The 14604-nt window shown below is 40.8% G+C and overlaps 2 protein-coding genes across 4 annotated transcripts in view; both read right to left on the bottom strand.

The window, feature by feature from the left end:
- Positions 1-671: 671 nt before the first annotated feature.
- On the bottom strand, positions 672-3056 carry fzd1 (frizzled class receptor 1). Its single transcript, XM_087812744.1, has one exon. It carries the CDS (start codon positions 2888-2890, stop codon positions 1238-1240), a length of 1653 nt encoding a protein of 550 aa, XP_087668870.1. The 5' UTR covers positions 2891-3056; the 3' UTR covers positions 672-1237.
- Positions 3057-3770: 714 nt separating this feature from the next.
- cdk14 (cyclin dependent kinase 14) overlaps positions 3771-14604 on the bottom strand; it is a 49741-nt gene continuing 38907 nt past the window's right edge. For all 3 annotated transcript variants that reach the window (XM_087812570.1, XM_087812572.1, XM_087812571.1), the window contains one exon: positions 3771-7385. The gene's annotated coding sequence lies outside the window, so the exon portion shown is untranslated. The remainder of the gene's footprint in view (positions 7386-14604) is intronic.

Genomic DNA, 14604 nt, shown 5'->3' on the forward strand with positions numbered 1-14604 from the left:
GGTGAAAGACAGGGATCTGACGGCACGGTGACACATGTGGGTGTAGAGGTGACAGATGATATCTGAGATTCTATCACTCACCCACCAGACTGGAGATCATGACGTGAGGCTGCTGTCTAAATGAGGAAGCATTCGGTCGGACAATGGATTCTAACATATCACGCTCATATATGGTCTTTTGATCACTCTCGCACTCTTTTTTTTTACTATTATTTTATAGTCTGTTAATAAGAGAAATTATATGAATTATGAATTAAACTATAACCGAAGATATAACACTTTATTCATTTAGGTTAGTTTTGTGGAACAATTTCTAGGTATTGTTGTTTTATTATCACTATTTGACATATTGTTGGCCTTGAAACAACATTGCTTGCTAAAGAATAGAGCTTCACCCATCATTAGTTTGATCAAAATAAGTTGAAAACAAAAAGAAAGTATAAACATGATAATCAAACTGTTGATTATTTTAAAAACGTTTCCTGCATTAAACAGGTCAAAATGAAATGTTATAAAAACTCAGGTCGCTGTTATAGACACTTAGTTGCACAGTAAACATCTCAGTCAGGGTCTTGTACTTTCTGGCCAGTAAACAGAATTTTATTTTATATTTTTTTTGCAACTTCAGCATTAAACCAGGAGCTGGAGGAGCAGAACTACACACCAGTGAGAACCTTCATGATTAAAACATGCGACCACACCACTGTGCTCCTTTCAATTGTGCTTTATTTTGAAAAGGAATGTTTTAAGTCAGAAGCCTGAGGTGCAGACCACAACCATCTGTCAGGGACACACAATCATGACCTGAGCGCTTACTCCAGAGCGCGCGCACACACACACACACACACACACACACACACACACACACACACACACACACACACACACACACACACATACACAAACAGGCAACTGCTGCTCAGTAATGCAGCAGACACACAAGTTCAGCTGCCTAATGAGCATAAGAGGGAGCCTCGAGGAAGCACATAGGTTTCATGGGACTCTGCTTAGGATGGAGAGAGCTCACACGCCGAGTGATCAAAGACACACCAGCTAAATTAAATCTTCACAGGGGTGTCCACTGTAAGTGAGGTCACGAGACCCTGCAGTCCAGTAAAAAAAAAAAATATTTTCATCTTTAAATACAAATATAAACATACAAAATATCTGTACAGTAAAAATGCTCAATGAACAGGTGATAAAAAAGGGTCATTCAGGACTGTCCCTAAGTCAGATCTTACACTGTTGTCTCACCCTGTTTACTCTTGGCCATCCTTGAGTAAAACCTCCTCCAGGAATTGAAGGTCTTTCCTGACCAGATCCAGAAACCAGACGTGATCCCCACAATAAGAGTCATGAGATACTTGATCATGAAGACAGTGAAGTCCGGGTTCATGTTGGGGTGGTTCTGGACCGGGCATGGAGCGGCGTACGCTTTACACGTCCGGGTGATCCACGTCTTCTCCCACTGCTCCCTGAAGGCCTGCTCATAGAAGTAGCAGGCGATGACGATGGTGGCGGGGACGGTGTAGAGCACGCTGAAAATCCCAATACGCACCATCAGCTTCTCCAGCTTCTCTGTTTTGGTCCCGTCGTGCTTCATGATGGTCCTGATGCGGAACAGAGACACGAAGCCCGCCAACAGGAAGGAGGTGCCGATGAACAGGTAGACGAACAGGGGGGCGAGAACAAAGCCCCGAAGAGCATCCACGTTGCTGATGCCCACGAAGCAGACTCCACTGAGCACGTCGCCGTCCACCTGTCCGACGGCGAGGATGGTGATGGTCTTGATGGCGGGCACTGCCCAGGCCACGAGGTGGAAGTACTGGGAGTTGGCCTCGATGGCTTCGTGGCCCCATTTCATCCCCGCCGCCAGGAACCAGGTGAGGGCCAGGATGACCCACCAGATGGAGCTGGCCATGCTGAAGAAGTAGAGCATCATGAAGAGGATGGTGCAGCCCTCCTTCTTGGTCCCTTGCACCACCGTCCGGAAGTCGTTGTCGAACCTGTCGTTGCACACCACCTTGTCCTCCAGGAAGAACCCGGTGATGTAGGCGATGGACACCATGGTGTAGCAGCCGGACAGGAACACAATGGGTCGCTCGGGGTAGCTGAACCTCTTCATGTCCACTAAATAGGTCAGGACTGTAAATAAAGTGGAAGCACAGCACAGCACCGACCAGATCACGATCCATATTCTGGCGAATTTCATCTCTGCCTCGTTGAAGTACATCAAGCCATGAGGTCGCTTGGGCTCACAGGGGGCAGCACAGTTCTCCTGTCCAAGGAAGCGGTAGTTGAGGTACGGTGGTACCCCCAGGGAGGCGGGGCACCTGAAGTACCCGTTCCAGAGGTCCGGGGGGGTGCGCTCCGTGTGGTACGGCCCCGGGCTGTCCGACTCGGTTCGGTCCGACATGTTCTGGCCCACGCAGAGCTCCCCCGCGCCGTGCACCGGGAAGGACTCGCAGGCCAGGCTGTCGGGCCACTGGAAGCCGAACTTGTTCATGAGCGCCTCGCAGCCGAGCCGAGCCCGCTCGCACAGGGACCTGCAGGGCGGCAGCGCCTGCTCCAGCACCGTGCACACCGGCGCGTACATGGAGCACAGGAAGAACTTCAGATCCGGGGAGCACTGGACCTTCACCAGCGGGTAGAACTGGTGGACCTCCAGACCCGCGTCCTCCTGGTTGGTGTGGCCCAGCAGGTTGGGCATGATGGTCTCGTTGTAGGCGATGTCCGTGCACAGGGGGATGGAGATGGGCTGGCAGAAGCCGTGCTCCGGCACCGACATCCCCCGCTCCCCGCCTCCATACTGACCCCACGCGGGACACATCCACGGCGCCAGGATCAGGGCGCAAACGGTCCAGGGAACACGAGCCAGCTTCAGGATCATTGTTTGGGAAAGTCTTTCTTTGGTTGAGACGCCTTCACTGAACCTCCCTCTGGTGATCGTGCACAGATCCGGTTTTGACGAACATCTCACTTCCAGATCCGAACTACAGGGCAGATCCACTTGCTCGTCGGCGCGAGGCAGGAGACGCGGAACCCTCCACGCAGAAAGCAGCTTCAGTCTGCGCTGCGTGATCGCTGAATCTGTCATCAAGTTCACAGGCATATATGAAAAAAAATCCGTCCTGAACCTTCAGAATAAAAGCCCAGGGTCCAATCTTCACAATAAAGCCTGGCAACAGAAGCATGTGGGTGGAAATAATTCAGACGTCAAATATGTATTCGTTGTGTTGAGTGTTAGTATTTGATCTAAGAGACGCATTCACGCAACATTGCTTTGTTTATTAAACTAAACATCGCTTTCCCTTTATTTGTGGCTGATTGTATGACGTGTTTCCGGCTCGCTCCGACCATTTTACGCATCTGTCGCTCTCAGAGGCTTCCTCCCCCCCCTCCCTGCTCCCTCCCCTTCTATTTGCAGGGGTTCATTTCAGTTAACTTCTGTTCTGCTGCTGGCATAAAAAGATGGTGTGCTACTGCTGCCAAATCTCTCAGAGGACTAAACTGCTATTTTTCCACAGAAAGACGGGAGGCTTGAATTATTTATTAGCCGAGCTTGTTTGCCATGGTAATTAAAAAATAAGCGCAACATTAATTCTCTGTATTTAATGCATTGTATATCTTATGAAGAGCATCATTTTAATGATGAAATGAAAATACTTGAAGTATAAAATACAACTAACTAAAGACCAATATATATCTATTCAATCTGTAATGTGAGTATGGATGCTTATGAGAGAAATAGAACCATTTTTAAATCAGAGATGTTATAATGATTTTTTTATTTCAGCATGAAACATTAACAACATTTACAGAAGGACATTATATCTTCCATAATTACATCTATAGGGTGTAACAAATCATGTGACTGCTATTCTATTGTAAATCATACTTGTATATTGTTTCATAAGTCGGAGCGATCTCCTGTGATAATGACATTCTTCAGTGCAAAAAAGACAAAAAAAACAGAGTGAGAGAGAGAAACATTTCCATATCACACAATTTGCATTACATCTACTGGACTTTGAATACCGTTGAATACGTTGGCATTGACACTATTTGTTCTTTCCTATCGCAGTACCTTATCACAGTCATTTGCAACTTCATAACTAGTTTTCTCTTTTACTGGACTTTTATTCTAGTTGAAAATAATAAAAACATCTGCTGAGATAACAAAAATATGTAACTCTACAACTGTGCTGAATCCCTTGAAGATACAAAAGCCTGAGTGATTTTTTTTTAAGCATCATGCTATTAACCCTCTTCTGTCACGGCTGTTTGCGTCACTCGTCCACCTCAACCATCCATCAGTGAGTTCTGTCTCTTGGGTGAGGCTTGAAAACTGGGAGACGTTTACAATTAAAGGCTGGAACATCAAACAAGAGCAAATATATTCACATATAGTAACAGATGTCGCTAAGAAGGGAGAAGCGAGTGCTTGGCAAGCTGGAATGTAGCACTGACATACTGTCTTTAAAGTGCTTGAAATGCTGTTGATAAGTGCGTCCATGTTCATCTCTCTCCTCGTCTTCACTCGCACCACAAGGAAACAAAAAGAGAGAAAACACGTCATGTTTCTCGGTTATTTGTCCTAAATTATGTTTCAAACTTCAACTATTTCCTATAACATTAGCAATAACAACAACACAAGGTAGCATTTGTTGATGATTGTTTTGAGTATTTTTAAATAAGCTGCAAAAAGACAGAGGCCAGATTAAATATTGCATTTATATGAGGATTGCTTCTGCATCAGTACATATGATGTTGTACCATTGAGTGTGTCATGATCAGTGCAATAGCTCGATAAAGATAGTTAAATAGCCGCTCTTGAAACTTGCTAGCCTGCGTGTTAGCCACAGCTGTTGTCAGGAGGTAAGATAAATAATCCTTATGGTTATAAAGAGCTGTTTGTTGATTATGAAAATGATAAAAAAGTATGTGTGATGATTGAAGTGTTCAGTATTGGTTGGTCAAACTACTGGGGTCTTAAAAATAAAATAAAAAATATTTGACTCCTGACATGCTCTTGAGACACATATCCTGGTTTTAATGCCAAAATTCTGTTTTTTGATCTATCAAGCGATGTAAATATTATTATTATTGACAACTAATCAGAAGCCTGCGCCAGGGCTTATTTAGTCTAAATGTTTCGCAAATACTTTTATATCAATCAACCAATAAAATGAAGACATTTTTTAAGTACCATCACGTTTTTCAGAAGAGCTTTACAAGGTCCATGGTCAAGTAAAGTTGACTTCATGTGAAACTCAAGCAACATGTAATCACGGATTGAACACTAGCCTTAAACAGTACTGCCATCTAAGTAATCAGCTGCAATCGTGGTTCAGCTCCCGACTCGCAAACAAGTTCTAGTGCACACGATCTAGTTAGTACACAGTAGCGGGAATGAACCTTAATGTCTGGACATAAGGACGCCGCAAGGACTTGATCTTTGTTACAATGAAATGTATATAAGTGTTGCAGTAAAGCATTATGGGTTGTGTTATTCTCCACATTTGTCTTATTGCTTCATGTCTTGCTGAATATAAACGACTGGAACAATTATACGATTATACTCATGCTTTAAAGCCAGACAATATATATATTTTTTTCACATAAAACAGATGAAGCATGATGCTGGGTATCTTCTCCATCATGGTGTTGACAATCCAGGCAACACCTACACACACCAACAGTGTGTAACTCAGGATGCTTTGTCAGGGTCACAGTTGGTGGATTAATTGACCTTAATATAAAAAAGGGAAGCACCAGTTCTCATCTATTGCCTGTTTAAATACAACCTCACACACATGTATTAATTGTTGTATTGAGTCAATCTTGCTGTGTTCACAAAGACAAGTACAATTGTGTGAGGAACTGTTGGGGGTAAATCGAAACGACTTTGAAGTTTTTTGGAATGGTGAAAAGTTAACTGTAAAGTAAATGTATGGAATTAGCTCATGTTCAAATGTTTCATTTGTGTGTAAATCAACATTATTACCACAACATCAGTAGGAAGAACACGAGAGCTTTTAATCTAAACCTCCTTTCTCTCCTGTTTTTTGTAGTAGGTTGGTCTCATTGTGAGAGTTGACTTTAAAAGCGGCTCCTTCATCAACATTGATACTTTATACTTATGGTGTGAGAGGTGTGAGGACGGACGTAGAGGAGGTCCCATGTAGACATGGTCCTCTTTTAGCCTGGATGTGGAATGGAAGACCCTTTTTGTGTCTGAGGTGTTTCCAGCATTTGGGGTTACAGCCCAGCTTCAGCATTCAGGACCATCCAAGGAAGAACGCCTATTGCGTCAGACATCAGTTTCCTCCAGATTGATTGCTCAAAGAAGAAAAAAAACAACAACTTTTGTTCATATAAGATTTCTCATCAACTCTACTATGTAGTTATCACTGAACGCTCCATCACGCCATTACGATAACAGCACACATATATAAAATGTATACGGAACATTTACGCTCCCTTAATCTTTAGAAGCAACAAAAACAACCACAGATTCAGAAGATTTTCCTAGCGTTCTATCTGAAAAAACTGGATGATCTAATTAACAGTTCATTGCCTAAGCTGGGAGCTTTGTTTGAGGAAGATTTGATTCTTTTCTCCATAATTGATCAACTGAATGTGTTGTATCAACATTTGTTTTCATTTTAATTGCAGCGCAAAATAGTTGTTTTAAACCTGCAGATCCTCATTTTTTAGCACGGGCCGAAACAAACTGTATGTTAACTGAAATTCTCTTCAGTACGAGTCTGATGTGATCTTGTTATTCTTGGCTTCATTTTATCTGAATGATCTCTTCAATTGTCAGTGTCTGACATCAGTTTTACTCTTATTGGAAGTCTGTTTAATTTATTCCTTACCTTATCTTAATCACAGGACTCTTTATAGGTCACCATATCATCATGAACATTAATCTACTTTTAAAGCCAACCTTACGGCAGGCCACATTGGCAGGCCTTGAGTTTGACACCTACATTATCTTTGACTCCCAAAATTGTCTGACGTGTGAATGGATTAATGCTGTGTGGTTAGAAGCAATTAAAAAACGGTCCTTTACATTGTTAATATATGATTATAGGTTACATATAAATGTGCATTCTTTAGGAGTCTAGTTCAAAACACAAAACACAATGCAGAATATTAATTCATCTTTCTACTGTCAGATCTCTTAGAAAAATGAAACTAAATCTCTAAAAGAAGATCTTCGGTAACCAAATGCAGCCATTCACCCATTTCTTTTGACTGTCATGCACTCACAAACACACACACGCACACATTGTGGAGATAATAAATAATTTGAAAGACTTCATTAATATCTTTGCTTCTTCTTTTCCTTTGTGTTCTTCGTCTGTAACAGCAGCAACCTGGAAGACACAGGCAGAGACAGTCAGCAGTGGAACACAAGCATTATCAGGTCATCCACAATCAAACCTCATTTTCTCAGTGCAACACAACGATTAGATCATCAACACCAGACACAAAAGTTCCGCATGGTCAATGTACTGCATTGTTTTTTAATTTCTATTTTTCGGAGAGCTCCTTACACTGTGGTTGCTACAATAATGCATCTAATTGGTAGTTCTAACAGGTTAACGGCCTGAGGGAAGCTCTTTAGCAGGAGACATAATGCACATACCCTTGTGATGGGCGAACTCCTAAAAAAGGAAAAGGCTTTTACATTTCATTTGATTTAATGAATGTAGCTGTTGCGGAAGGAGATTCTGCAGGTAACTTGGCATCTAAAATATTGAGACGTGAGAGGTTGTTGAGACAGCAGTGTAAAGAACTGACTCAATGCAGAATGACTTTCAGAGGTAATGAAGTTAGGTTAGTTGTTACAAGCGCTTCTAGGGAAAAAAAGCATTTATTTAAATAAAGACCTAATTGCATACCAGTCTTCCAGCTTACAGTAAGCTCTTCCAGATTCATTACAAGGCCTTAAGATGTCTTTTAATTTTTAATTTTTTTTAACTTGATTCTCTCAATGTTAAGTAAAAAGACTTTCATTCCTTTGTTTTACCTAGTTTTTCTGTGAGTTTCATTTGTTCCACGCTCTTGAATGCACCTTTGCCACTCCTACGTAATATTAAAGTCCAGAGTGTGCAATTTTATTAATTCCAAAAACAGTTATTGTCACACGACCAGCGTTTGCGTTTCACATGAAAAAGGCATAGTGACGACAATTCAGCCATAAAGGAGACTTTAAGGCTGATCAGGATAACTAAAGACAACAAAAATACGCCAAAAAGGACCACTAATATTTTGAGATGTTATATAATTTCACACTTGTTAATCATGTGTTATACAGCCTTACTTTTGTCAAATATCTCGACATGTAACATTTGAGATCAAGTTCCACAGGCTTTAAAACATACATTATGAAATAAATAAATGTGTCAAGGATATCTGCATATGGTTGGCAGAGTAAATACACAGGGAAACACAAGCACATTGGCAGAGGAAGAGAAGTGTGAGTTAAATGAGACAGTCTTGGCACCCTGCTGGGCGCTCAGTAAACATTACTAAAGCTTGATGTGCTGCCGGGCTTCACACCATCCTGTTCTGAGGAGACTCGTTATGGCAGTTAATGGGGAGAGAAAGTGGGCTAATAAACTCTCCCCTAACCTAGTATCCTATCGTGTGCCCACTCCAAGCACTCTTGAAGTCCATCTTACAGGTAACACACTGCTGTCGAGGGAACGCACACACACTTAGTGAGAGGCCCTGCTGTGCAGGAAGCAAAAGCCCTTGTCAGCCAACAACCAGGCATGAAATCACTGCACTGTACTCCCAAAGTGCTCGTGTGTGTGTGTGTGTGTTTGCGTGCATGTGTGTGTGTGCTTTCTGGATATCCTCCAGGTCATGCAGCGCTCCATCATTCAGTGGATTTTCTGCCTTTTGTTCAGAGACGACTCTCAGTCAGTTGGAACACACACTTCACACTGTGAAACCAAAGAAGGCACTTTCACACACACACACACACACACACACACTCACTCACACACTCACACACTCACCCACACCCACACACGCACACAGGCATGATAGTAGGAACACAAAGGTCTTCACAAAGGAGTTACCATTAGTGGGGACAAAAAAGTTTTAAAGGACTATTAAAATTCACATACTTCTAAATCCACAGAGATTCAAATGATTATTTTTAATAACCACATTGCTTTTTCTAACTATATTTAAAAATCAATACAGTTTGAATGATAAAAATGCTATAGTCAAAAATGTCTATATAAATTTGAATTAAACCTTATTTGGTCAGATATGTACTAAACAACAAGGTTAATAAGTGAATATCTACTTTTATAGTAGAATAAAAAGGTTTTTTCTTTATATAAAGAGTAAAGGTATTTTGATAAATTACTTTTTGTGCTCTGAAAAAAAAACGTTTTGGCCAGGCCCTAGACAAACATGATAAAGGAGTAACAACATTTCCTAAGGGGCCACATTCTATACAGTGACTGTTGTGAAGGGCCATCCAGCCAAGAGAAAAAAGACACAAAGGAAAAAATACTGAATTAAGTAAAGAAAATCAACTGAAAACAATGAATACATTTAATTTAATTTACAATTTGTTTTGAGGGATAAGAAATATTTACAAAATGGACAAATAAAAGCGAGCACAGATGACATGATCAAAGTTAGGGACGCATCGATTCAGTCGAAGCACCACATGTGGCCCCCGGGCCGCACTTTGCCCAGGTCGGTTCCAGAAAGAAGGCTTACCAACCGACAAAAACAAAGCTTGAACATTTCCTCACAGCCATCTTCTTTTTCCTCCTGAAATGGGTGGATTTGGAGTGCAGCGCTGCACCTTCCCGCACAGTATTCACAAGGCTTTATGCTAATGTGGACGGCGAAGTGGGAGGGGTGAGGGGAGGCTTTGATAAGTCGAGCATGGTGAACATGAATGAGGCAGTGACAGGCGAGGCAAAACACACATTCATCCTCTTCACAATGCTGAGCAGCACTTTTAATTAAACCTTATCCAACATGATGAATAATGCAAGGGCTGCCTCGCAATCCTTCGCCTCTTTTCTCTTGTTCCCCTCGCGGAGTTCAACCATCTCTGCCGCTCGCACGCATACATTATGATGCTGAACCACCACACGGCGTTAAGATCGCGCCATTTCTACTAATTCTTTTCAAAAAATAGATGATATGGCAGTTTTCCTCCGACGATCCGGAGAATGTTGTCTTTCCAACACATGGAGCATTAGCATGATCCATCAGACTTAACGCTCTCTCAAAGGGCAGAGAGGTGGAAGAGGGTGAGGGGATAAGAGAAAGAAAAGGGGAGGGTTCAGTGCAGCTCTGGGATAAAAAGAGCAGAAAAGGCAAATACATGCAATGAGGAGTGAAGGAATTGTATTGGAGGGGGGATCCGCCCGCTCTGGGCATGGGAAGACCGAGGGAGACATGTTGGGCGGAGCTGGCTGTTCTCACAACAGAGTTGGGTTAGTTCAGGGTGCTCTGTGACCACACCGCCATGCCAAAATCCTCAATACATCTTCTAAAGTCTAGCTTTCATTTAAAGGGACATTCCAACAAATGGAGGAGGCCCTTATCTTTGAATGGTATTTTTACAAAATTTCCAAAATACTGACATTCAGTGAGTGTTTGAGGTTTTCTATATGTGTGTGTTAAACAATGTCGTTGGTTCTATAAGATTAATATGGAGTACAGGAGCATCGTAGGAGGTGCATAAGGTAATAATTACCTTATCATAATTATTTAGAAAATGTCGATACAGTTACAACATTTTTTTTAATCACAATATTGTAATAATATATTTGACAGCATGGTATCGAAATAAAAAAAAAATTCCTTCATGGTTTGCAGTTCAATTAAGTGTGTTTAAAAAATGCATTTTTTGGTTTTGCAGTTAAACATCCAGTCATTACGTCCTCCAGATCTATAGGAACAATACGATCCTATAAGATCCTAGAGGTGACTGAGGACAAGAGGATACAGTTGACTCAAGTAGCTTGATGTTGGGAAATATTTTGATTTTCAAATGAAAGCAACCTCATCAAGAGTCATGCAGTCTGTCATTTCTGCACGCCAGAGTCAAGTACTGCAATACAGCAAATATATGGTTGTTTCTAGAGTAAAACAAATATGTCTTGTTCTGTTTTTTTAATGCTTATTTTGGCTGTTCTCTACGATTCCTATATGGTGTTCTCTTGGTTTTCTTAAAGGGCACCTAATGTGAAAACCCAACTCTACTGACTTATTCACATGTTTTAAATGTTGAACTCGTCCTCTTCAAAATGCAGTAGGTCATTCATCATGACGTTGCTCTATTTTGAAGTTATTACTTAATAAAGTTCTCGCCAGTCTGAAATCTCGCCAAACGAGACTACGGTTTAAATTAAACATCCTGACGTCACACTGGTGGAGGTGTTCTCCCCTAGAAGCCCTAAATCAGTTAAGTACCTACATGTTAATCGTGAAACAAAATAAATATTTATGTAAACATGGTGAGAGAGTTACTTCTGCCTTTAGGTGTTTTTGTAATGAGGACATTAGGCAGCAAACTTCTGCCTTTAGGTGTTTTTGTAATGAGGACATTAGGGAGCAAAAGTATGAAATTTACGTGAGACCTTGAATGCAACTCGTGTTTTGTGACAAATCAGAGCAGAGTGGGCGTGGTTGCTTGGATGAGACATCTTCTCCAGCCAAAACGGCGCATTTTAAGTGGGCGGGGCTTAAGCGTATTTTCTAATGTAAATATCTTTATTAAATGAGAGTTTTGTGCAGAAAGAAACATACTGATGAGTATAATAGAGGTCCTACAACAATTTAAGAGACACTTTAATCGGGTTAGGTGCCCTTTAACAGCTAATATCTAAATCGAAATCGATTCTTAAGAATTTGTGAAAGCGAGACACCAGTCAAGAAAAATGTAATCAAGCTTTGTTTGCATCTTTAGAAGGAGAGGAGGAAGTAGAATGGACTCGAGTCAACTTTCTTCCGCAGTCACTCGTCCACTTGTCGGTGATGAGAAGCTGAGCATTGAAATGGGAGATGCAAAGTCATTAGCATTCTTAGTGTGACACTCCCAAGACTGAGCTGAAGCTTCAGAGCTGCTTCACATAAGAAGGAATTAATTTCTCTGGCTTTTTGGATGATGCTAAAAAAGGAAGGCGGCACATGAGCAACACTCATTAGGGAGAGCCATATGGCAGAAAGATAGGAGAAGCAGAAAATGCTAGTGTATCTCTCATAGATCTGCTCGAGCATTGAAGAACTCATCATTTTCCCTAGTGTTTACCAAGGCAGTCCTCCATCAAGAGTCGCTGGCATTAGAATAATGTTATTCATCTGTAGAACATTCTAGGTCTGGGGTACTTCTCACCATGTAATTGATTCTCACTGTAAACATTTCTGTGTCTAGAACATTTTAAACGCTTTTTTAAGCTTTCCTTTCACATAAAGTATGTTTTAAACAAGAAATGCTATTTCTAATGTAAATATTTCAATTAAAAGGGGGTTTTGTGCAAAAAGACACATACTGATGAGTACAATAGAACTCAATTCAAGGGACACTCAAATCAACACTTTAGTTGCCCTTTAATTGTTTTAGGGTTTGCTAAATCAAACTGCTACACGTCGTTGCACCATTATTGCATTATTAATGTTAATGTCATTTACATCTCAAGAAGCGGCCCTGTCATGTGACCCTGGGTAGTAGTAGTTGCCTACCTTTCGCCCCAAGTTGCATCAGTTCATCTGTTGAATAATGCAAGATCATGAATAAACAGAGCTGTGCAGCGCAGTAGAGAAACTGAGCATGCCCCCCATTTCTGCTCTGACCTTGCTTTCCAATCCAATCATTGGCATTTTTTCTGCACAAACTACACCCAGCATTGGACTCCCACATGTCTTTTTTTATTCTCTCTGGCCACAGCACTGACAGATATTGTGATGCTTAACTTCGGCCTCCACGTTCACAAACTGGGTTTTCTCAAAGGCGGCGATCCAGCCAGCACAAAGCCTGCCCATTGGGAATAGACCGACAAAGGGGAAAGTGGCTGCCCGCCATCTCTGCTCAACTCCATCTGGAGCTGCCTGCCTTCACGAGCTCACATAAATAATACAATGCTGGTGAACACAAAGAAACCTACCCTGATCCTAAGACACGCCCACTTCTCTCTTCCAGTTGAGCTGGTTTCTATAGTGGGAATGTCTAAAGTAAGTTGGATTGATCAAGCAATTTTTTCTTTCATTAGTCAGTGAGTTAGTTACTTAAATTGATAGTTTACTCCAATTTCACTCACTTTCTACCCATCTTCATGTCGATTAAGGGTTGGGAATATTTTCAGAGTAATCCTTACCTTCTTAGAGTGATTAGGAAACGAGTATGTTCATTTTAATGCAGTGACTGGAGTTCAGTTGTCATTTTCTTCATCTTAGTTCAAAATGACACTTAAAAACATCTATATACCTCCACCGTGCTCGTCTGAAATGTCCATCTTGTATTAAAGCCTCCACATGAGGAATTGTTCCCAAAAACGTATTTTAATCTTGGTTGAAGTGGATCAATCTCAGAGTCAGTGCTCATGCGTTGGATCTAGGCTGCCAGCAGCGTCCGCTAAAAAGAAGCTTAAAATATAAACACTTATTCAACTCTTTTTAAGAACAGTCCCTTGTTCAATATAAGATGGACATTATAGACGAGCACCATGGAGATGGACAAACATTGTTGCCTATAACTTTAGAAAGGTACAGATTAGAAAATCTGAACGCTTAAATGAGTGAAGTTAGAATTCTGGCTGAAGCATCAATTTAATGTAATGTAATATTTAAGTTGGAAAACAAATGACTAAACCTGTGACCCTGAAACAAACAAAGTGTAAGAATGTATTGATATATTACAAAATCAATATTCAACAGTGCTGTATTGATTTTTTTTTTTTTTGTGGGGGGGGGGGCTTGAAATCACATTTCATTTTTATCATAGTTCATGGCTTATATTATTATTATTATTGAATGAGGACGAGAGGATACAGACAGATTTTAAAGCGGATATTTGGACATAACTTGGTTTCAAAACAAATAAAAGCAGTTAAGATTATGTCAAGAGTCATGCGGTTACAAATCTGTGTTCCTATAGTATCACAATATATCGTAACGTTTCCACTGGATCGTGATACTTAATATATCGCCAGATTATTGCCAATACACACCCATAGTAACAAAACATTGTCAGGTTCTTGAACAGGTCTGCAACTAAGAAAGAAATTTAGATAATAAATGTACATTCTGAAGTGAAACCACTCAATATAAAATACTTATTTTAAAGAAGGATGAACACCTGAGGAAACCACACAGAGCTTGAGGAACATTTCCGTCTTTATATGTGAGGTACATGTCACTTTTCATTTGAAATTACCAGCTGCAAGTTTGTTTGTAGATCAAAAAAAATTCTACACATCGCAAAAAGATGAGCCACGATAAACAATTATCAAATAAAATGTTCAAAATAAAACACAACTTTTAAATCTTAACCCTTTTTAATGTTTAAAGTAGTTGAATGATACAAAATATGAATAGAGTTTGTCGAGC

This window comes from Callionymus lyra, chromosome 17, assembly GCF_982586985.1.
Source record: "Callionymus lyra chromosome 17, fCalLyr1.hap1.1, whole genome shotgun sequence".
Classification (NCBI taxonomy): Eukaryota; Metazoa; Chordata; class Actinopteri; order Syngnathiformes; family Callionymidae; genus Callionymus; species Callionymus lyra.

Excerpts from the sequence above, each read along its gene's own strand:
- fzd1 (XM_087812744.1), bottom strand. The coding sequence starts at position 2,890 with ATGATCCTGAAGCTGGCTCGTGTTCCCTGGACCGTTTGCGCCCTGATC.